Below are 24,042 nucleotides of genomic sequence, written 5' to 3'. Positions count from 1 at the left end.
TTTCTTAGTTGCAAAATTCTTGGAGGTGGATGGCGTTGGCATTAAATCCTCAATGAGAAAATATCCACTAATGTGCAACATAACATCGTCATTTGAGACCTTTTTCGTGATCGTAACTTTACACTGGACTAGAAATAGATTCTCTGTGATAACCTCACGTTGCAATGCATCCTTTAGCAATGAATGTATCCTGTGGTGGCCTCTAATGTCAATGCTAACTTCATCACAAGCATATTGAATACCAATAGAAGTTATCAAACTGGCTATGATGAAATGAAATAGTGGTCAATAATGAAGCTGGCGTAACTCAAATCGCTAGCTTCTAGTGCATCAAGAATAGACAAGATGTCATCCTTGGTCAAGCAACCGCATAATAAATTGACTCGAATCACTAGAATTTTAATGTGAAGATTGCATGGAATGAGCTCAACAAGGTCTTTGTTATTCAAATGGGTCATTGAAAGACAATTTTTCTTGTGAACATTACGTCATCAATTGTCTCAGGCTAATAGGTATGGAAGCATAAAACAATTGTCCATTTTGAAAGACACATCGCACCTTGTCAAATCTTGGGATATTTTTACTTGCAGGTTGTTTTCTAGAGGACTATAGGACACTATAAAAATACTTGAAGCCGCATTAAATACGTCGACTACTAGAGAGGGACAAAGACTACAAGTGAAAAGTACATGGTGACTTCTATCTCCATAGATAGTAATTGTGAATAATGATCATTCCCAAATGAAGGTCATAATATACAGACTCCAAAGTTATTTAGAAAAACAATTTCAAGACAAAGATAGGCACCTGTATACAAGCTAAAACAAGTTTGGATATTACTATTCATGGCAAGCAAGCAATGTCAAAAACAAAGGCAAGCACCTATGTACAAGCTGCAAGAAGTTCATATACAATGAAGCTAACTACTATGCATGGTAAGCAAGTAATGCTAAAAATCCTCAATTAAGAAATCAAGAAACTTGTACAAGGGCAAACTTAATAAGGTACTAGGGGGTGCTATCCTAAACTCTTTCAATATCACTATGATTGTAATTTTGATTAGATAGGGTGTACCAAATTCCAGAATAATAAGTGCAAAATTTATGTTAAGTTTATCCTTGGCTTTCACCAATTGGCTTTCACCATATGTAGAACTACATGGTGGATCAATTCTTGTAGGTAGTCTAACATCATATTTTAGGCTCCAGTCAAGCATAATTTAATAACCATTAGAAATTGGTAGTGGCAATGTTCACAAAAACCCACCTTTAGTGTCTTTGTAAACGACAGAAAATGACAATTCTCGAGAAGTTTGGAGGGGCAACTTGATTAAAATTGACTAAAGTTAGAGGATTTTAATGTAAAAAATGATACAAACCTTGAAAATTTTCACTAAAAACCGAGAGATTTCCAATGCTTTCCTTTTTTCCATTGGTTGCTTAAAAAGTTTTTGGTGAACATTGGGTACTAGCAGTATCAAGAACGATGAACTAACGTAGACAAATGACAAATAACTAAAAACTAAAGAGCATAATAGATGTTGACAACCAAACCACGTAAGAGTCTAAGGGATATTTCATTCTACTCACAATCCGGATTCGTCTTTTGCATATTATGTTCGAAAACATTTCGGAAGATTCCTTGGGAAGTTAGGCCAGCTTCATTAGTGGCCACTATTTCATTCCATCAATGACAACCCAAAGAGTGTGCCTCAGTTGGTTGGGCCTTTGTGATGTATCCCCAAGGTTTTTGAGGGCTCAAGGCTGCCAGTTTCAGGGGGATGAGTTCGGGAAGTGAGTCGAGAAGGCACAGGATCTTTGGCTACGGGAAAAGAGAGAGATAATATGTACAACTGACAAACTTCACACACAATTGACAATTTTGGAATCAAAATTTGTATTGCTAAATGAGTTTAGAATCCAATTATAAATGTTAGCCGTAAACAAGGCACTATGCTCCCCTTCTCTTCTTCGTGATTGAAAGCCAAAGAGAGAAGTAATGCTAATGACAACGGAGAGCGCAAGAGACGGTGTACTCTTCCTCTTCCTACTCCTTGACATTTCCCCTTGCTTCAAGATTCGCCTGGTCTTCTTCAGCTTCCTTGTGGTTCTTCAAAAAGAAGCGCACACCGTGACAAATCTTGAGGGATAGAATCCCCTCCAAGCTTGACCCCTCCTTTGCCTTCTCCCAAGACCAAGTTTCCCTTTGAGCCCCTCCTTTACTTCCTTAAGGAGATCCAGACCTTTGTTTCCTAAAGCGTTTTTCAATAGGAGACCGTATATACGAGATCGAGAGAGAAAAAGATGGGCATCCTCCCTCAAGCACATAGAGAGAGAGAGAGAGAGAGAGAGAGAGAGAGAGAGAGAGAGAGAGAGAGAGAGAGAGAGAATCCCTTATCCCCTCCTCCTCCTTCACACTTCTCACCAAGCATTAAAAAAGTGTGTCCCCCTTTATGTCATTTCTTCCCTCTATTCTTGCATGCCATGTCACGGGCCTTCTATTTTTCGAACTTAACTTTCTTCTTCAAGGCATAGGAGAGGCCGTAACAACGCCGGCGTCGTACAAACATATTCTTATAGAGGCACCCCCAGTACTGCGCTAGAGTTTCCACCCACTATCTGCCCACTGTCATCCGTGCCACCATGCGTCGTCGAACAAGGCCACAAGCACATGCGTGGGAGAGATGGAGCCATCTACTGTAGCTCGCCATGGGGGAGCTCCTTTCAAGGGGAAGGAGCCCTTCTTGTGTTACCTAAGTGAGAATGAAAAGCTTTATATATACCCCACATATGCCCCCAAGTTGCACACGTGGCATCTTACCTTCTAACACACGGCAACACCACAAAGATTCACCTCTTTTCTTGACTACATACTTCTCCCTACAAAATCCTCCACCAAATACTCTAAGACATATATTCTTTTGGGCACAGGTCCTTCTCTCGCAAAAATGTTAGCTTGTAAAACTCGTCGTGGTTTCAATCCATTGATCCACACTTAGAGCTCCAAAACTTTAGCTTGCTAAGTGGAAATTCCTCCACACTTGAATCCAAAAACCACGTAAAAGCTATTCATTAAGATAAAATTTAGCTCAAAAATTAAGAAGTTGAAGATTGAAGATAAAATTCCTCCACACTTGAAGCCAAAAACCACATAACAACTATTCATTAAGATAAAATTTAGCTAAAAAATTAAGAAGTTAAAGATTGAAGATAAAATTCCTCCACACTTGAAGCCAAAAACCATGTGAAAGCTATTCATTAAGATAACATTTAGCTCAAAAACAAGAACTTATCATCTACAGTTTAATCTTCAACTTCGGCTGCTAATTCTCAAAATTTTACACAATTGCATTGCATATTTTTGTCCAATAGAGCTCAAAAATCGTAAAAGTCATTAAGCATCAACTTAAAATCGCACATAATTGGATTTGTCCCACCAAAATCCTAAAAATTTGAAACTAATCACCCATGTAGAGGCCCCCCGAGTGGGTATTTTCTTATAGAGCCACTAGTTCCGCCAGAGCTAAAAGGACTAGGGTGGATTAGCACGCATAGCATTCATGTTAGCATAATTAATTAAGCACACTAGTTACTCAATGCATACGAGAGAGAGAGAGAGAGAGAGAGAGAGAGAGAGAGAGAGAGACTCAAATGATAACTTGATTGATGAAGAACTAACATGCTGCTTAAAGTGTACAAGGAACGGCTACTTACATAGTAGTTGCAAGTGGCTGGGTGCTTCTCAAGGGTCACAAAAGCATCTTTCCAAGGGGCAAAGGGCAACTCCCAAAGGGAAAGGTTGACTCCACATAATGGGAAAAGCTAGGGTGATCGAGAATAGCTTTTGGACTCTTGTGAAACTCACCATGCCAAGTGTTCTAAACCGTTAGACCACAAAGGTTATGCCATAAATCCCAGACCACGAAGGTTACGATGACTCAATGGACTATGGTGCCACAAAGGCCAAACACTCCCACCCTCTAACCACGAGTCTCTTAAGACCAAACTATCCACACACAAAAAGTTATCCTCAACAATGGCTTTGTAAAATGAAGTTGAGGTTCACCCATATTTTGCCTGCAAGATATCATTGTCACTACCAAGCCACGGGGCATTGGCTTCATATCCATCTCTTCCATTGTGCACTCTGGATGTTGCTACTGCTTCGACACTTGGAAGAGGGATGCCCCATCTTTCCACAATGTGTACACTATTTGAATCTCCATCAATCCTTTGCTGAATGTTCGAGCTTTCTACATTCGTAGCATTTTTTGGTGCCTTTATTGGATAAAAGACTAGATGTACTGCTTCGAAATGGAAAACTAGATGCAAGATTAGGTTAAGTGGATTTCTCTTTTCTCTCATGGTGCTAGGAGGAGCTGTCTTACCACTTACGATTCTTCAAGGACATTGTCCACCTCCACAGTAGCACAATATCAAATCGTTCCCATATACGAGAACAATTGCATTCATCACAAACATAGTGCCTTGGATGCAAAAATTTTAGCTTTCAATTACAAGTTTTTTGGAGAGAATTTAAAAAAAATAAATGCTTTGAAGCTTCTTTGATCCCTTTTGGAGCTTGATTGTTGCTCAAAGCCTTTGTTTGAATTTGCTATGACGACCAAAAGTTGAGATGTAAAAACTTTCAAGTGTTTTTACAAGCCTTTGAGAGCCTTTTTCAACACCCTCCATTCAATGGAAAGTTATAAAGCTAAAACCTTCTCAAAGCCTTAGTTCCGATCAACGAGCCATAAAGATAAGCTTGAAGAGTACTACGAGCACTACAATACTTTCCCGTCCAAATCCCGATCAACGAGCCGTAAAATAGGTTTGAAGAGTACTTCGAGCAGTCGATAAACCTACACATTGGCAACTTTTGAGCATACTTGCTCAAAGGCATCAAAAGGCCATTGACCCCAAAATTCACATCTGACATACATTCCCATTTACCCTTGCCTACTATTGTGCCCCGTCACTACACAAATCATCTGTACACTTCAAGCAAGCAAATATTGTATTCCCTAGGCCTTTTCCATTGTGGAAGTGAAACAGCACGACAACAAGCTACACTCTATGGTTGTTATCATCTTCTTCACTGGGGAAGTGATTCCCATGGTATGGCCCCTTGTGGGGTGTAATGTGACACTTTGAATACTCAAGTGGCATTCAAATCTACAAGCTGAGCTCCTACATTTAACTCTCACACAACACGTACATTAAGATTGATGACTTCTCTAAAAAAATGTCGCTGTGAACACAGAGTATACACTGATTAGACAAGATGTGGGATCTCTGGCTTTCCACATTATGTTAATTATCAAAGGTTCTCTATTGAATCGGTTCACAGTTAAAAAAGTCATTACAATAGGTGAGTATCCACATTCCTTTTCACAGATGACCAGTAGTTGTAACATGACGAAAGTGAACGATGGGCAAGTCGTAGAGAAAATGAAGTCATCAGCTTCAAAAGGACTCAAAAGTGGAGTTAGGTAGCAAATTCTGCAACGACTAATTGAACAGATTACTTGATTTTTGGTAAGTCTATGATTGATACATTTACTAAACATCAATCACGGAATCAAAGTAGCACCTCTTTCCTCCAGAACCAGAAATATGTCCATTGTCAAAGGCCCCATTCAAAAACAAGCAACTCTTAAGAGATAAATTGAGTACACCAGACGCAATTAGCTTCCTCCCTAGTGCTTGTCTTCTCAGGGTCATATTATCTAGCTATTTTGTGCCCATACTAAACAGCAAAGAGGTGCTGTGCAGCAAACGTAAACGGTTGTCCCCTTAACCTATGGACGTCCCTCTATTGTCATGATGTCTCCCTTACAAAGTGACACTATCTGCTGCTTCAAATTTGTCCTCTTACACTTCCAATCTGAGGCGTGCCGCCCGGGGGTGGGGTGGGGTGGGGTGGGCAGAGAGAGAGAGAGAGAGAGTCATATCCATGAGGACCAGGATACTACCAGTCGGACTGGAATAAAATCTGTATAATACACCCCTCCCACCAATCATCCGTGTGTGTGTGTGTGTGTGTGTGTGTGAGAGAGAGAGAGAGAGAGAGAGAGAGAGAGAGTGTCAAAATTGAAGGATTAATAACAAGAATTGCATTTTCTAATCCAGGTCCTGATTTCCAAGCGTACCGAAAATGATCCATCGGTCTATCAAATAGCTCATTCCCACAGCACCAGCAAACTCTCCAGCCATATTACCTGCCATCACACAGCTGTCAGAACCCAGAGAGAGAGAGAGAGAGAGAGAGAGAGAGAGAGACCAATTCGTTGCCCCCAGGACGGACGCATTAAAACAACACCAATGCCCGCTCCAACTGATGAAAGTGCCAGAGCTGCTCCACACTTCAATGTATTGCCTACTGTCTTTCGCAAAAGGAATGCCAATTCCTCTTTCTCTACTTGATAATCTACGCTTGTTTGTGTCTTTCTTCTTCGCCTATACAAAGCACGCACATAAAAGTAGATATCTATCAACAGTTGCACCAACCAGGTTGCTGCAATCCCAAGAAGCTGGCCTGTACAGTTCAAGCAGGAACCATAATTATTCCCATTCATAATAAGCATGCAACAAATGTTAAAACCAATGACCACCTCTGAATGTCGTCTTCACAACCCCGAGGAAGAGCTCAGACTTTGGAAGAAGCCTTTCTGCTTTTCTTTTTGATGAAGTCGGAAGGTCTGTTAATAACCAACTCTCTCTCTCTCTCTCTCTCTCTCTCTCTCTCTCTCTCTCTCTCTCTCAGAGACTCAGATAGTAGATTCTGGATATGCAAGACGTTGGTACACCCCAGTCAGAGCATGGTTCGGAGCACATGGTCTTGATCTTGAGAGCTTGCCACCGTTCCAGTATGACCCCGACTTACCCCAGGTTCATCTCTCATGTAGTGAGAGAAACATAGTGATCCGACAGAATCTCTGGCAGCTATATATTAGACAGATTTGGATCACATCTCCCCTTTAGCAGAAGATGTCACACTAGAGAGATCATTTACTTACCATACTCAAGGATGGGTTCATAGAGTGACCACGCTACATGGACACCTACATGCCACACAGCTCAGGGTGGCGATTAGTAAGCTCAAAGTATCATCACATAGACTAGAGATAGAGGTGGGGCAAGCTCATGAAATTCCCAGGGAGAGAAGAGTCTGTCGAGTATGCAGAGAGGAGGTGGAGAGTGAGGGGCATTTTGTTTACAGATGCAGAGCTTATGATAAATATTAGAGGCACATATGAGTCATTATTCAAAGGACAGAATACCCCCGCGAGATCATGCACTCTCGAGATCAGAGATTGTTGGGATGCTACCTGCTAGAGATACAGAGGCAAAGAGATACACTTTTGAGGCCACATACAAAGTCACACGTGGGGAGGAGACAGTCACAGCTTATAGATTTTTTCTCGAGGACCACACCTCCACTCCCAAATCCACTAGCGAGGGATGGGACTCTCCAGCAGGTTGAGAGGAGCCGGGCCAGACCACATCCGTGTGTTACCAGATGCCGGGCCCCACGACTCCACCACAGATAGATCGAGGAGATCCAGACCCGAGAGCATCCAGCTGCTAAGGACAGACAAGCCCAGATGATGACTCACCAGCTGCATTCATCCAAGCAGCCCTTGCTCCCAATCCTCCCATGTACCACATTCTACACCCCCCTATTAGCACAAGATGGAGCTAGCTAGCTGATGCATCTACATGGTTGTACTTCCCTGAGCATATAGACATGCACGCATCCCTAGTACTAGAGCTCCATCCCCCCCCCCCCCCCCAAGATCCCATCATACACCAAGGTTTTCTCTTTATTTCGTATCAGTTTGGAGTGTTTTGTCTTTTCCGGTAGATGGAAGACATACACACATGTATACTTGAATTGTCTCATAGGCTCACATAGACGTTAAAAACTATCTCTCTCTCTCTCTCTCTCTCTCTCTCTCTCTCTCTCTCTCTCTCTCTCCAATGTCCGTTAAATTTCAGTATAATACAACCCAGACATCAGGAGGCAGGTCACACACCCGCTATACATTTACACCAGAGACTGATTTATCATTTCGTTTATACAGAGGAGATCTAGGACCGTTTATTGGAAGGCACAGCTGGCACAAATGGTACACGCCTCTCAGTTGAGGAGTGCACCACTCTACTGACTGAGACACTGCATGGGGCTGCATCAGTGGCATACCCACACACTCAGCCGGGCAAGAGACGACATTCTGGGAGCATGTCCCAAAATAGTTGGTATGATGAGGAGTGCAGAGAGATGAGAGCCTAGCTCCAGAGGGATCTTCTTTTAGGAGTCATCACTTACAGACAGTCTCGGATTGCTTTCCGACGCCTTGTGCGACGGAAGAAGCGAGCTTACCTAGCTCAGATGGAGCGAGACTTATATCAGATGTTCTTGAGTAGGGACTCAGGAGAGGCATGGCGACTCTTCCATGAGCACTCCCCTCCCCCAGTGATTACTTCACCTGATGTGTGGGGCCAATATGCGACGTCATTATATATGCTTCCTGGACAGAAACCCCTTCCAGACCCTACCAAGCGTTGCCCAGCTACGAGCACTTTCTTTACATTGAGATGGTACAAAGGGCCATCAACAGGATGAGGACCGGGAAGGCATATGATCATGACGGTCTAGTAGCGGAGCACTTTATACATGCCAAGGATATGCTGATGGAGGTTTTCACAGACTGCAGTGTTGTTCAATCGTGCATCCGGAGCAACACTTGAGTAATTGGGCAGAGGGCGAGGGTGTACGAGCAAAGGGTCACGCCGGCTTCAGGAGGCACTCTTGATCATATTGTGACACTCAGGGCCATCATTGAGGAGGGCAGAGCACATGGGAGACGGATCTATTGTAGCTTTGTGGATTTTCGCAAAGCATTTGACATGGTACCAAGAGCTTGATTGATGCGGAGACTACAGGAGATGGGGGTGCCCATAGCGGTGATTTGGGGGATTATGGCTTTGTACATATCAGTGATGGGCCATGTACGCACTCCGACAGGGGTATCTGATTTAGTTCACTCTACTATTGGAGTGAAACAGGGCTGCCCATTGTCTCCTACTCTATTTGGTATGTATGCTGATGAGGTGTCTGATTACATTGACAGAGAGGGTGACACAAGAAGGTATGCAACGACATTGACATGCACTACGCAGTTTTGCAGAGGATAGTGGATTGTGTGTAAACCTAAGGAAAACCAAGGTTATGGTGTTTAACACCACACTGCAATGGGTCAGGAGATCAGTACCTACTTTCAAATATGGCCAGGAGATTGTGGAGTATAAAGATGCAAACACTTAGATGGGGATAGTCTTTACTGGGCCGAGATTTTCTTTGAGAAGAGCAGCAGAGACTAGACTAACTAGAGCTGGTGCGGCTCTGGGAGGAATGGAGAGGATGTGTTCGTAGGTTCAGTTCCAGGAACCTAGGACAAAGTTATGGCTCTTTGATACTTTGGTTGCCTCTACTATGTTATATGGGGTGCAGGTTTGGGGACCTTCTGTAGGCCAGGATGGTTGGAGGCGTATGGAGAAGCCCCTGGTATCTATGATCTCTCGGCTGATTAGAGCCAAGGCTTCCGTACCGCATGATATCATTCGAGTGGAATTAACTGCCCCCCCCCCCCCCCCCCATGGAGATTGAGGCGCTTACCAGATCAATCTCCTTTGTACACAGTCTCTGGGATACTACTAGAGACAGATATGCCAGGGTGGCTCTAGAGTCCTCCAGACAATTAGCTCTTAATGGGGATACATCATGCTGGTATGCACAAATGGTATCATGGTTTCAGACACATGGTTTCACCATGGACAGGTTGCCTCCTTTTCAATACTCTCTACAGGCACCCTTGAGGTCTCTGACGCGGGTAGAGATTAATAGACTCATTCGTCACCATCTGATCCAGCTGGACACGAGGAGGACATGGATAGAGCTGAGACAGGAGTTGGGCACAAAGTTGGCTTTCTATAGAGAGCATCTTCTCCACCTTACAAGGGATGGGTTTGTGATTCGACCTAGCTATATGGACACGCATCTTTCTCATGGTTTGCGTTGTGCCATTGGCCAGATACGCACGTCCTCACATCAGCTCGAGATTGAGACTGGCAGATTCAGAGGGACACCAGCAGATAGCAGGATATGCCGCTTATGCCATCTAGAGCCAGAGACAGAGGTCATTGCACAGTGTACTATGAGATACGAGGTCGTTTTCATTGTCTATTCAGAGAAGGTTTTGGGCCTTTATCTAGGGTCATGAGTTATGAGGATCAGAGATGTCTTGGGCTATATCTACTTGAGTTACACAGGCATAGAGAAACCTTACTGAGGAGAGCTGAAGAGAGACAACCCTAGAGATAGATCACAGATTTCTTTACACTAGATATTGTACACCCAGAAGAACAGACAGAGGAGCAGTCAACAGCGGAGAGGTCTACCCACACTACTGGCATTCTCATAGACCGAGCATTGGAGCTAGGGAGATCTAGACGACCCCGATGGAGAAGAGGAGCTACACAATTTCGAAGGAGGCTACAGCAAAGGATTCGCGCCATACTTTTTCGTCATCCAGAGTGTAGATGAAGATGGATCTCTACTTCCCTTCCATATTGTGTACACATTGTACTGATTAGTTCACACATTTCACGCCTTTCACCTTTCACACCTATCAGCTTAGTTTAGGATTCCGCAGTATTTATATTTTGTTATCCTAGTTTAATTTATTTTGTTAATCTGACTTTGTATCAGATACACCGCATTGTAACTTTCTGGTCTCATAGGTCACTTTGGCCTTTTGAAGACGTTAATATAACATTTCATTTCATTTCTCTCTCTCTCTCTCAGTGTTGTTCAATCGTGCCATGTGTGAGGGGTTACCTGAGACTTGGAGATTGTGTGCTATTGCAATTTGTGTCTATCTTCAAAGCAGGTGATCCGACAGAGCCTAAGAATTACCGCACTATTATGGTTGGGCACACATTGGCACGGTTGTATGCATCCATTCTTGAGCAACAGTTGAGTAATTGGGCAGAGGTTGAGGGTGTACGAGCAAAGGGCCAGGCCGGTTTCAGGAGGGGTTTCTCCACTCTTGATCATATTCTGACACTCAACCACATCATTGAGGAGGGCAAGTCACATGGGAGACGGATTTATTGTAGCTTTGCGGATTTCCGCAAAGCATTTGACATGGTAACGAGAAGTCGATTGATGCGCAAACCGCAAGAGATGGGGATGCCCATAGTGTTGATTTGGGGGATTATGGCTCTATACAGATCAATGATGGGACATGTACGCACTCCGGAGGGGATATCTGATTTAGTTAACTCCACCTTTGGGGTGAAACAGGGTTGCTCATTGTCTCCTACTCTATTTGGTATGTATGTTGATGAGGTGTCTAATTACTTTGACGGAGAGGGTGACAGGGGTGCCCAGCTGGCAGGGACGTGGATCCCATTGTTGCTATATGCTGATGATATTGTGCTGATATCTTACTCACAAGAAGGTATGCAACGACATTTAGATGCACTACGCAGTTTTGCAGAGGATAGTGGATTGTCTGTAAACCTTGGTAAAACCAAGGTTATGGTGTTTAACACCACACCACAGTGGATCAAGAGATCAGCACCGACTTTCACATATGGTCAACAGATTGTAGAGTATACAGATGCATACACTTACCTTGGGGTTGTCTTCACTGGGCCGAGGTTTTCTTTGGGAAGAGCAGCAGAGACTAGACTGACTGGAGCTTTTGCGGCCTTGGGAGGCTTGGAGAGGATGTGTTCACAGGTTCAATTCCACGAACCTCGGACAAAGTAATGGCTCTTTGATAACTTAGTAGCCTCAGCTATGTTGTATGGGGTGCAGACATGGAGACCTTCTGTAGGCCGGGATGGTTGGAGACATATGGAGAGGCCCCTGGTATCTACGATCTCTCAACTGATCAAAGTCAAGGCCTTTGTACCCCACGCTATCATTCGAACAAAGCTAGTTGCTCCTCCTATGGAGATTGAGGTGCTTACCAAATCAGTCTCCTTGTGCACAGCTTGTGGAATACTACTAGAGACAGATATGCTAGACTGGCCCTTGAGTCTTCCAGACAGTTAGTGTCACGTGACACATTTGACCCTATGTGTCCGTGGACAAGCTACAGCATGACTAGGGTTCAGTTCAGTCAAGTCAGTCTAGAATAAGAAGTGATCTGGCACTTTTGTGAGTCTGTTTGTAGACCGTGCATGACTAGTCACTTAGATTAGATGCATATCCTCTCGTTGCACACAGCATGATCATAAGCATTCCCATCAGAATCCTTCAAGGGAATTTTCCAGTGATTTTAGCCTATTTTACCTATTTTTGACATTTTTCACTTATTATTTTTAAGTGACTTTTGTTGGAAAGTAAGTAGGGCAAATCGAGTAAGTTTGTATATAAGCAAACCTAAACTAGCACTAATTGGCAGAAGAGGCAACAGGAGCACCTTGCTCAACATGCAACTTCTCAACAAGACCCCCCTCCCCCCTCCCCCCTCCGGGCAGGAGACTTAGCGTTTTCAGCCACGAACAGCCAGCGTTTTTCTCCATTGCAGATCAGCCCCAGCGTTTTGCATTGCAAACAAACCCGGCGACAACAAAACACAGCAGAAGCCTAGCGTTTTTGCAGAAGCACAGAATTGAGCCCCTAGCGTTTTTCATTTGCAGACCAACCTCAACGTTTTGTAGATTACCGCGACGGAACCTCAAGCAACACCAGCATTTTCAGTTTTCAGCCTTTAGACATCGCAGAAGAACCCCCGAACCTCGCAGATCTCACCTTCCCGCAGCAGTTCCTCGTCGCACGGTCAGTTTCCGCAAGGTTTACAGTTTCAGCCCGGAAAACGCAGATTTCAGCATCTGCGTTTTCAGCGCGTCGTCGTTGTACCATCGTCATCAACATAGTGTCAGAATTCAGCAGATAGAAGATTTGCAGATTTCAGCCCTTCGAGTTTCCAGATTTCAGTCCGTCTCATCGTCGTCAACATTGTCAGCAAGTCCAAGCATTGTAGAGATTTGTGCAATCATAAGTAGACCGCTCTCACCATCGAGAGTGGGGCCTTCGGAAGAGGGTTTTATAGCGTCTCTGGTGTCGTATTTCTCTTCTCTCTCTATCTCTCAGTCTCATACACTTGCACGCATAGTGTCCATTCACTTGTTTGTGATCATTGCACTCTCTCATTAAGAACGGAAGGCTCTCCCTTCCATAAGAACAAAAAGGAACCTTGAGCACAGTTTGGAGCACTCATCTTGAGCAAAGTTCAAACATTCATTCTGCTGCACCTAACAGTTAGCTCTTCAAGGGGACACTTCATGCTGGTATGCACAGATGACATCATGGTTTCAGACGCATGGTTTCACCATGGACAGGCTGCCCCCTTTCCAGTACTCTCTTCAGGCACCCTCGATGTCTCTTACACGGGTGGAGATTACTAGACTCATTTGTCAGGACCTGATCCAACTCGGTACCAGAAGGTCCGAGGACATGGATAGAGCCGCCACAGGAGTTGGGCATGAAGATGGCTTTCTATAGAGAGCATCTTCTCCACCTCACAGGAGATGGGTTTGTGATTCGACCCAACTACATGGACACACATATGTGTCATGGTTTGCGGTGTGCCATTGGTCAGATACGCACATCCTCACATGAGCTGGAGATTGAGATTGGTAGATTTACAGGGATACCAGCAGACAGCAAGATATGCCGCTTATGCAGGTTAGAGCCAAAGACAGAACTACATTACATGTCATTGCATAGTGTACTATGAGATACAGGGCCATTTCCATTGCTTATTCAGAGAGGATTTCGGTCCTTTCTCTAGGGTCATGAGTTATGAGGAACAGAGATATCTTGGGCTATATCTACTTGAGTTACACAGATATAGAGACACTTTATTGGGGAGAGATAGAGAGAGACAGCCCCAGAGACGAATTACAGATTTCTTTTCACTAGATATGGGACAGCCAGAGGAGCAGTCATCATTGCAGAGCTCGGCCCACACTCATTCGGCCACTACCGGCACTCTCATCGACCGAGCACTGGAGCTACGGAGATCCAAACGGCCACGATTGAGGAGAGGGGCTACACAGCATCGACGGAGACTACAACATAGGATTGAAGACATACTCTCTCGATATCCAAAGTGCAAATGAGGATGGATTCTAGTAGTAGTATCTAGTTCTTTTGTACCATACATGGTATTAGATTCACCATTTTGTAACAGATTGGTTTCATAGGTCATTTTGGCCTTTTGAAGACGTTAATATAACATTTCATTTCATTTCATACTCTCTCTCTCTCTCTCTCTCTCTCTCTCAAAAAAACAAAACCATATACAACTAGCCACATGGGCCAAACTGAAAACCTGACCAAGCGGAAAAGACCGGGGGGAAAAACCTCCTAAGGATATTAAAAAGTGACTGGCCAGCTAAGGAAGAGAGGATGACAACTGCTTCTGAAAAATACGCACTCCCCACCAAAAGGACTCTGCCAAAATCTGAGGCACAAAAAAAACACCAGTAATATCAGTAAGCAACTCGTTGCTAAGGCAGCTGCACGGTGTTGGGCAAAAGCCCAGCAACTAGTATCATCTGAAGCCGGGGAGCTGAGGAGGCCTGCTTTGTAATCAGTGATGTACTAGCCCTCCCAGCAATCGGCCCATTTGGGTATTAAGAGAGATTTTTCAAGTAATAGAAATCAGCCCCTTCCTTTGCCAAGAAGGAAAAAAAAGAGGTAAGAGCCATTGCCAATGACCATAGATAAGAAGCAACTAGCATCACCAAGAGATCTAAAGGAAATCAAGAGGTAGACCCATCAGGAGCTCTAAACTGGAGCTTCCAAGGGTCTCCACCATTGTAGAAGACAGTCTACCTGCTGAAGGTGGCTCCTAAAATAAGACCCTGGGGAGGTTAACTCTAAGAAGACAACAAAGAAGTTTTCCGCGAGAAGAAGCAGAAAACGAGTAGACAAAGTGGAGCTCCAAGCCAAGTGTACCCTAACAACCCACCACACAGCGAAAACAAGGAAAGACAACAAAAACAAGGAGAAAAAAAAACCAAGACGAAAAAGAAATCCATACCTCCAAGACAAGCTTCACACACCCACCCAAAAGCAAGCCTTGAGAGTACAAACTCCAAAACACTACACACATCATCCACGCTCATCCACACCGGACACCCTGCACCACGCAAACATCCCGCAGCAAGGAAAATACAAGCAGAGCGAAAAACAAAACCAAATCAAAACAAATGAAACCAAATCCAAAAACAAAATGAGCAAGAAAATAAAAAAACAAAACCAAAATCGAGGCAAAATACCCGCCAAGCAAAAGCACCAGAAACTGACAGAGATGGAGGTGCGCACAAGCCCACCCCTGTTGAAGCCATGTCCAAATGCACAAGCATCTTGTAGAATGTATGACAGAGAAGCTGGACCACCTCCTCAAGGGACCGAACAAAGGAAACCAGGTGCACAGAATGCAATGAGCAAAGACGAACACCCCCTATGAAGCGTCATTGAAAGTCAAACAGGGCAAGCTGATAGCAAGGATATAGAAAGGAAAGCCAATGATGACCAAGAGCCACCAGATGCAAGCAAAACGCGAGCTGCCTGAGGGCTGAAGCATGCGGAGGGGGCAGCTCCGTCAATAACAACCTTACCAAGCAAGAAAGCACCGGCATGGCTGTCGCACAATCCAAGGTGGAAAGGTATGTAGTGTTCTATATATGTGTTCAGAACATAAGGTACGTAATACTGAACTATATCAGTTTTCAAGTACATAAAAATCCGTACCATGTTTGAAAGAGATTGAATTATGAAACAGTTCAAGAAATTCATAATGCTTTCGAAGATAACAAACTGCTACACAATTCTTGATGTGAAAAATTACTCGAGAGTCAAATGAGACAGGTCTCTCATGTCTTTTTATAAGACTATTGCTAATGCCATCCGCTCCTTCACACGAGACCTCTGACTTGACCTCAACATCAGAAACAACCCCAAGCATCCTGATAGAACAAGATGCACCTCTTCTTGGCAGCTACAGAGATCGAGACGAGAGAGATAAATAGACCAGGACTGCCATGTAATGCTGCATTCAAGGTGTCACTAGTTCCCTCTGCAATGCATTACCAAGGGTAGGTGTGTGCCCCTCCCATAAAGCTGCCTGCAGGCTTCCATAGCCAAAGGCTGCCCAGAAGGAACGCCCAATAGGGCTGCACTGAATGCCTCAAGAACAAACCCCCCCCCCCCCCCCTTTGCAACCCCCATATATATTCCCCATCTGAGGCTGTCCGGCCCACATATTGATCCGTCTCTAGACCCCTCATCTTTTTAAGCTTTTCTTTTTCTTGTGTCACAACTTTAATGACGTGGCACCGGACAATCAAAGGGCAAGACCTAATTGGCATAACATAAACCAAAGCAGCCAGAAGTGATGATGTGGTAGCTCTCTGTAGATTGTGCCACGGTTAACAAAACTGCCACATGGAAGCCATACAAACAACAGGCAATGGCACGCTTTATGGAGAGACTGTTTGTTGCTTCCACAGCTTTTGGGAGCGCCCTGTTTTTGGGCCTCCATGCGTTTCAAGACCCTTTATAAGTGTGCCTTGAGGGACGTATCTGGTAGATCATTGCACGGTTGCAGATACACTCCCTCCGGTGTTGTACTCAGTGATTATCAATAGAAAAAGAAGTAATGAAAGGGGTGCCAAACTTTGGGGGCAGTGCATCTCGAAGCAAATTCTGCAACTTCGTGTCATCTCTTCTCTCTCTTTTTGTTAAGAGTTTCAGAATCTTGTCCGATTGTGGCTCGTACTCCCACAAGCAGATCAGGGAGTGAGGGTTGTTTTGTGGTTGTGCCCAGCCGTACCTAAGGTAGATGCACTTTCTCAGCGGTGCATTCCATGTATTGCCCACTTGGTAGACTGGCATGAGGCGGGACCCTTGGGTCACAATCTCAATTATCACATGCACAGCTAGCCCTATGTGCATGTGGACAAGCTGTACTACTTCTAGGGTAGGACAGCCTAGGAAGTCTTCTGGCAACCTTGTGAGCCTCTCAAAGGACCTGCATGCCAAGGAACTTTAGTTAGGATGCGTACCCTCTGATTGCACAAGGACATCTACCGATATTTGCTAGGTGTAGGCACTAGGAAGTGTTCATGTTAGGACTCTAGTCATTAGAATTGAGCCTAGGTAGCTTGAAGCATGTGAAGCACCTCTAATTAATAAGTTATATCTATTGATAAGTGACATTTTTAATTGGAGTCACCAAGTTTAGTCTAGCATTGTTCGACCTCCACTTCCAGAAGTATATAAGAGAGCCTGGAGTTCACTATGTAACAAACTTGGACACTCCAAGTCAAGATTCTACCGCAACACAGCAAAGATTCACTTCAAAACAGTTCACAGTTCACAATTGATTCGACACGGCCCGGCGGAGTTCCATGCCTAGAGATATTGGCCCCAAAGACTGGAGCCCCTTTCGGTATTTCTTTTTTGTATTAAATCTGTGCTCAAAGTACAAGGGAGTGGGAGGGTCTCACTATCAGACTTTGCGTCCAGATGCTCTGCAGAGTGGGAGCCTTACCCACGTATATAAAGGTTTACAAGGGATGCTAAAAGCAGAGCCCCAAAAGATGCCCTTTAAAAAGCATTAAAATAAAGCAATTTTGACTCACAAGCCTTGCTTAGTTAATTAAAGGAACTCAAAAACTCCTCAGAGTAAGATTTTCAGCTAGCTTTGCGTAGGATTTTTAGCTGCTTTTCCCCAGCGCAAAACGCGGAATTCCGTACAACATGCCAGTCAGCCAACTTCCGTAAATCACGCCGTAGATCGTGGGATTTCCGTACACTGCCTGACGACGCATTTGGCGGGCCTGCTTTTCCCGGGAGTGTGTGTGGGTGCTCTACTGTCCCATGTCCAAGACATGCCACGTGTCCAAGCCAGCATGCCACATCACCAGTTTGTGACATACCCCCCTCTTGAAAGCATTGCAATCGCCCTCGATTACGCCTGCAAAACAGACAGAGGCCATTAACTGTCTTAGCAGACACTGACTGTTAGTACCGACGCACTAGAAACACACATCTAACACATGTACCAATCGACAGTCACATCACATGACAAATCACATTCAAAATTCATTCGGATCTCAAACCATGATTAATTGGCAACGTATTTAGCAATCGCAATCTAGATCCACTCGGGACCTCATAGATGTCCGATTAACTAATCCATATTGCAATCACGTCTATTGAGATCTTTCAGACCAAAATGTTGCAGTCATTTCGTCTATTAGTTCTTGCACTTAGACAAGTCAAGAACAGATCAGTATCATATTATCGGGAATTCCGGTTCATAAAGTCATACAACAGGATACTGTCAGCTCACAGTATCCCTAAAACTCAAAAGAGACATCAGTGACTTTAGTATCAAAAATCGGGGCAATTTGTTGACAAAGGAGCGAAGCGACTCTCCTCTCGTGCATACCCACTGCACCAAATTCCGCCCAGCTGAGTTCGGGGTTCATATTTAGAATAGGCTATGCTAAACCAAAAGCTTCAAGGTAAAGGTTCACAATCTGAGGAGTATCTGCCAAGTCCTCCTGCTCCATCCACTTCGCATCCAATGCGGGATAGTTCCAAGAACCGCCTTATCATTTTACTTTTACCTTTCTTTCTTTATGTGCCAAAATCTGTTCTGGAACAAGTATCTCCTCGTTTTCCTCCACTTAGGGTTGCTCATCAGGCTCCCCATCATCGGGCACATCGCCTTTTAAAGGCTTCAGGAGAAAAGCATTGTAAATCCTCCAAGTGTCGGGCAGCTTCAGTGGAAAGGAGACATCATTTATCTTTTTGGAAATCTAAAAAGGTCCATAGTGACAAACTATGTGATTGAATTGTGGAGAGAAGCTTACTCTCGCTTGCTGCTGCTGCACGCCCCCTCCCCCCCCCCCCCCCCCCCCTTGCTGTCCGCCATCTCTGCCTCTCACCCCCTCCCTCTCGCCCTCGCGCTGCCTCCTGCCCCCTCGCCCTCGCGCTGCCTCAAGCCCCCGCACCCTTGCGTTGCCTCCCTAGCCCAGCCCTGCCCGCCACCTTTCCCCTCTGCTGACCGCTGCCCTCGCCCCCCTAGCTGCCCCCAATTCCGCCCGCTGCCCCCCATTCTCTGTCCTTTTTTCCCTCCCTTGCCCCCCCCCACCGCGCAGCCTTTTATCTTTCGCTTACAGCTTTACCCGTCCCCGCATCCCCCCCCCTATCCTCCTTGCTTCCGAAGGTCTTCTGCACCTGGCTCTGCAGCACTTCTTCTTCGGACAAGTGCTTGGCGTTCTCGTTTGCAGATTTTCTTCACCGCCCGCTTCTTCGACTCAGCAGTAGACACAGATGGAGGCTCCAGCTCCGCCACAGAGGGACTCGCCTGAAGCCCCCTCGCCCGACCCCGCTGAGCCCACCATTCGACTTGCTCTTTCGTCGACAGAGCAAGCGAGCCTTGCCGCAGAGGTAGAACGCTTGCAGGCGACTTCTGTCATCTGCAAGGTTCTCGGCACCCGTCCTAGCAGAGGAGAGCTGCGAGACCTTCTCCAGGCCCGCCTTCTCGCAGAGGTGGGTAAGATCTTGGATGTCTAGATTCTCGGACGGGGGTACTACCAGATTGAGTTCGAGACTTCCGAGATGGCCTCCAAGGTCATAGCTATGAGTCCACTGGCCATCCGAGCATCACGCGCCCACTTTCGATAGTGGCGACATGGTTTTGACCCGACTTCGGATGTGCTAGTAGAGGACGCAGACATCCCGATCTCAGTCTGCTTTCCGGGTTTACGGAGGGAGTACCTTCCACTTCTCTCCAAGATTGGCTCCGCTATCGGGACTGTCCTGGAGACACCTCGTACGGCAGCATCAGTAGCTGCCAAGGCGGCTGGCATCCCTTCAGTTCGAGTTTTGGTCAGAGATACCCACACGCTTCCGAAGGTCATCCTTCTGCCTCAGGAGAGTGGAGGTTGGTTTAGACAGAGTGTGGAGTACTCGAGTCTCCCGAACCAATGCTTCATTTGCAGACAGATGGGCCACCTAGCGAAGGCCTGTCCACGGAGGAGACCACGACCCGCACCTCGGCCTCAGCCCCAGCCTGCGAAGGCTGGGCCGCAGCCACAGCCACAGCCACAGCCAGCGACAGCGCACAGATTCAGAGCCACCCTCCGAGCCTGGGGCTCCAGCGGAGGAGGGGTGGCAACATGCCCGTGGCCGTCGACGCCAGGGGCCACAGCGACAGCCTGGCACTCATAGTGGCCCTCAGGTGCCTACTCAACAGCAGTGGGTTCCCACGGGGAATCGCTTTGGTCCTCTTGAGCAGGAGGAGCCCCCTACGCCAGCCTCCACTTCCGCTTCACCCTCGTCCGCCGCCCCACCCTCCGATTTCCCCTCCTCCTCCTTCTCCCCTCCCCCGCCCTCTGCTCCCGCCCGCTCCCCACCTCGCTCCCCTGTCTCTGTCGCCCCACCCCGCTCTCCCCCCCCCCCCCCCCCCCAGCTCCTTCTCCCCCTCCTCTTGCTTCAGTACCTCAGTCGACTTAGCAGACTAGTCCCTCGCCGACGGCTAGGAGATCTCTTGGCAGCGCCTTTGCCACGAGTCGCGAGAGAGGGTCAGCCATTCTTGCGGCCCCCTCTGCAGATTCAGACATCTTCCCTTGCAGCTATCCCTCGTGGTCTGACGAGCATTGATCTCCGACGCCGCTGGGATTTCTTCGATTACGGGTTCACTCGCTTTCTCGGCGATTCCGCAGCAGACCATGAGGCAGCCTGCTTCAGGGTCCACGCTCTGTTCCTCGCCGCTAGGGGGACAGAGGCTTTGGACTCCACAGTTGGTTTCTCCTCCCCCCTCTATGGTAGGACCGAGACTGAGTGGTCCCTCGACTCAGTGGTGGGATGGTTGCGTACACAAGTTCTCGAGTTCTCTCACCACATGGGAGAACTTGGCGTTACAGATTTGCTGCAAACTTTGTGGCCACTGGCCAAGTTTGCGGTGACACCCCCAGACTCAGCAGGATGTAGGCACATTGTGGTGTATTTTTTTGCTAATACGCAGTGTTTGCCTTGCTTTGTATACATTCATGAGGAGTCCTGGACAGAGGAGGTTGCTTTACGCATGGCTCGCTCTGCTTGGGCTTGGACCAGGCACTCACTGCAGTCTCGCCTATCTAAAGGACGCTCGGATGCGGATTACTCCCCATCCAAGCCAGCCTCCAAGATAGCCCGTCTTGCTACTGCGGCAGCATCTGTTCTCTCTCGCTCCCCATGAGGATCGTCTCGTGGAACGTGCAAGGACTAGGTGGGCCCCACTTTCAGCGACAGCGGGGCCGATTGCGTCAGGAGCTTCAGCGTTGCCTTGTGGGAGGAGAGATTGACCTCCTTATGCTCCAGGAGCACCATTTGTCTGAGAGCCGCATTCGGCGATGTGGTCAGATTTTGCGTGGACGCTATGAAACCTTTTGGTCAGCTGCTTTTGGACCTGGAGGCATCCAGGGTGGGGTATGTATGACTATTGCGGACTCATTGCAGCAGGCCATTGTGGGCAGAGGGATTATTGTGCCAGGCAGGGCTCAGTGGATTACTATGCAGGTTCAGGGTGGCCTCGTGGGCTTCCTGAACATCTATGCGCCCAATGTGGCGAGTGCTCGTGCATAGTTTTGGTCACAGATTGTTGAGTCTTTGCCACAAGTTGACCATTGGTGTGTAGGGGGGGACTTCAACATGTTGGAGGACCCTTCTGACAGGATCGGAGGCAGCCATGCTACTGTGCATGGAGTCGAGTTAGCAGCTTGGGAGAGGTTGTGTATGACTTTGACGGTCTCGGATACATGGCAGCAGTCTGGCTTTGTGAGGCCTCCAGAGAGTCTTGCCTTCTCTAGATCGGACCGCAGAGTGGGAGGAGTGAATCTATCGCGCATAGATCGCTTCTACACTAGTGACCACTTCAGTGACTTGGGGGGATCAGTGGGCATCCTGGCAGGGACATCCTTCTCGGACCATGCACCAGTGATCCTCACAGTGGCAGACAGGCAAGGGAGTGGGAGCACGATGCTTCGCATCCCAGAGCGGGTCTTGTTGGACTCAGCACTCAAAGAGAGGCTAGAGGCTCTCTGGACAGAGGGCATGGACAGCCAGGCTCCACCTGCAGACAGAGTGGCCTTAGGCCTAGCTCAGCTTAGCAATTTTTTTCTCCAGGAGTCTCTGGCTCGACGGGCTGCAGCGAGAGAGGAGGAGCAGCGTCTCAGACGAGGCATTGCTTCACTACAAAGGCTGCAGAAGCAGCATCCAGACAGTCCATGGTTGGAGGAGCAGTTACAGCACGCTCGACAGGAGCTTGCTTGCACAGAGGAGAGGCGCCATGAGTTTGCCTTTCACCGACAGGCATCTCAGTGGACCAGTGGGACCTCAGCACTTGCATGCCAAGGTCAATCAGTTGAGGAGACCCGATGGGTCAGTTGTTTGTGAGCTCGAGGATATGCGTGCAGTTGCTACTGACTTTTACCGTGAGTTACTGTCGACTGAGCCCCAGTCAGAGAGACAGGATGCATGTAGGGAGCAGGTTTGGGCACAGATGCCTTGTCTTGTGACTGAGGAGATGCGCCAGAGGCTAGAGATACCTCTTCAGCTTGAGGAGCTGCACACGGCTCTTAGGGCCCTCCCTCGTAGTAGCTGTCCAGGTGAGGATGGGCTGACTCCCAGCTTTTTCTTGGAGTACTGGGACCTGCTTGGCCCAGATCTATGTAGTGCCTTTCAGTACATTCTGCACACAGGAGTCATGCCGGATAGCATGAGTGAGGGCCCGATTTACCTCATTCCAAAGGAGGGTGGTTCCTTGGATGAGATTCGACAGTGGCGCCCCATCACCATCCTCAACTCAGCCTACAAAATTCTTGCCAAGGCTATGAGTTTGAGGATTCAGCCACTTTTGGAGAGCCTTATACATGGGACTCAGACAGGTTTTGTCAAGGAACGTAGTATCCTTGACAACATCTTCACTTTCTGGGAGGCTTCTACCCTGGTACGACTCCGTGGACAGGACCTTATGATTCTTCTTCTCGATTTTGAGAAGGCATACAACAGAGTTGACTGGGACTTTCTAGAGGGCACGTTACACAGGATAGGCTTCTCAGATGCTTGGATTAGAGGGGTGTCAGCTTTGTACAGACAGACTCACAATCAAGTGCTTTTGGCAGGAGGTAGAGGTGAGCGCTTCATGCTTACACGATCGGTCAGACAGGGTTGTCCTCTTGCCCCCTTTCTCTTTTTGTTCTATGCGGAGGCGATGAGCAGATTTTTGGCGTCACAGTAGGTTGGTCTGAGGGACTTAGCACTCCCTATATGGGGAGATGAGCTTCTGGACGCTGAGTTTGCCAACGACTCAGCCTTGTACTTAGAGGGCCAGGAGGCCAATCTACACAAATGTGAGCTGGCTTTGGAGACCTTCTGCTGTGCATCGGGCGCACTGATCAACTGGAGAAAGACAGTGGCTTTCTCCATTGGCAGTGCTCCTGTGCCAGATTGGATGCCAAGAGAGGATTTCAGGTGGATTCCTCCAGGGACTGCAGTTCGGTACTTGGGTTGTCACGTTGGTTTGGACTTGTCCCCCGAGCAGCAGATTGCTCCTCTTCTCCTGTCCATCAGGAGAAAGCTGTTACATTGGAGCTCAGCACGACTTTCGCTGGCTGGTAGAGTAGTAGTTGCCAACCAGGTGTTGTTGGCGACTATGTGGTACATCACTTCTTGCTGGATCTTCTCGAGTTCTTGTATCAGCCAGGTTGAGAGGCTGATCAGGAACTTCCTTTGGTCAGGTCGCGACACTCAGATTGCCCGAGCCAAGGTGGCTTGGTCGGTCATCACACTTCCTTGTTCTCAGGGAGGGCTTGGGATCATTGATCCAGCACAGCAGAGTAGAGCCCTTCTTGGGAAGTTCGTCGTTAGAGGACTTCTTCCAAGCGAGGAGCCCTG

At 46.9% G+C, this 24,042-nt stretch overlaps 1 protein-coding gene across 1 annotated transcript in view; it reads right to left on the bottom strand.

The window, feature by feature from the left end:
* Positions 1 to 5,499: 5,499 nt before the first annotated feature.
* The window catches only part of LOC147460072 (isopentenyl-diphosphate delta-isomerase), a 116,654-nt gene continuing 98,111 nt past the window's right edge, over positions 5,500 to 24,042 (bottom strand). The window contains exons 4-6 of the mRNA XM_086511217.1: positions 6,614 to 6,700; positions 6,283 to 6,537; positions 5,500 to 6,220 (exon numbers count right to left, since the gene is read on the bottom strand). Of these exons, the coding sequence (XP_086367343.1) occupies positions 6,123 to 6,220; positions 6,283 to 6,537; positions 6,614 to 6,700 (440 nt within the window). The 3' untranslated portion in view covers positions 5,500 to 6,122. The remainder of the gene's footprint in view (positions 6,221 to 6,282; positions 6,538 to 6,613; positions 6,701 to 24,042) is intronic.

This window comes from Adiantum capillus-veneris, chromosome 4 (assembly GCF_014529385.1).
Source record: "Adiantum capillus-veneris isolate H3 chromosome 4, ASM1452938v2, whole genome shotgun sequence".
Classification (NCBI taxonomy): domain Eukaryota; kingdom Viridiplantae; phylum Streptophyta; class Polypodiopsida; order Polypodiales; family Pteridaceae; genus Adiantum; species Adiantum capillus-veneris.
The sequence above is the reverse complement of the archived record's forward strand: the minus strand, read 5'-3'. Positions and strand labels throughout refer to the sequence as shown.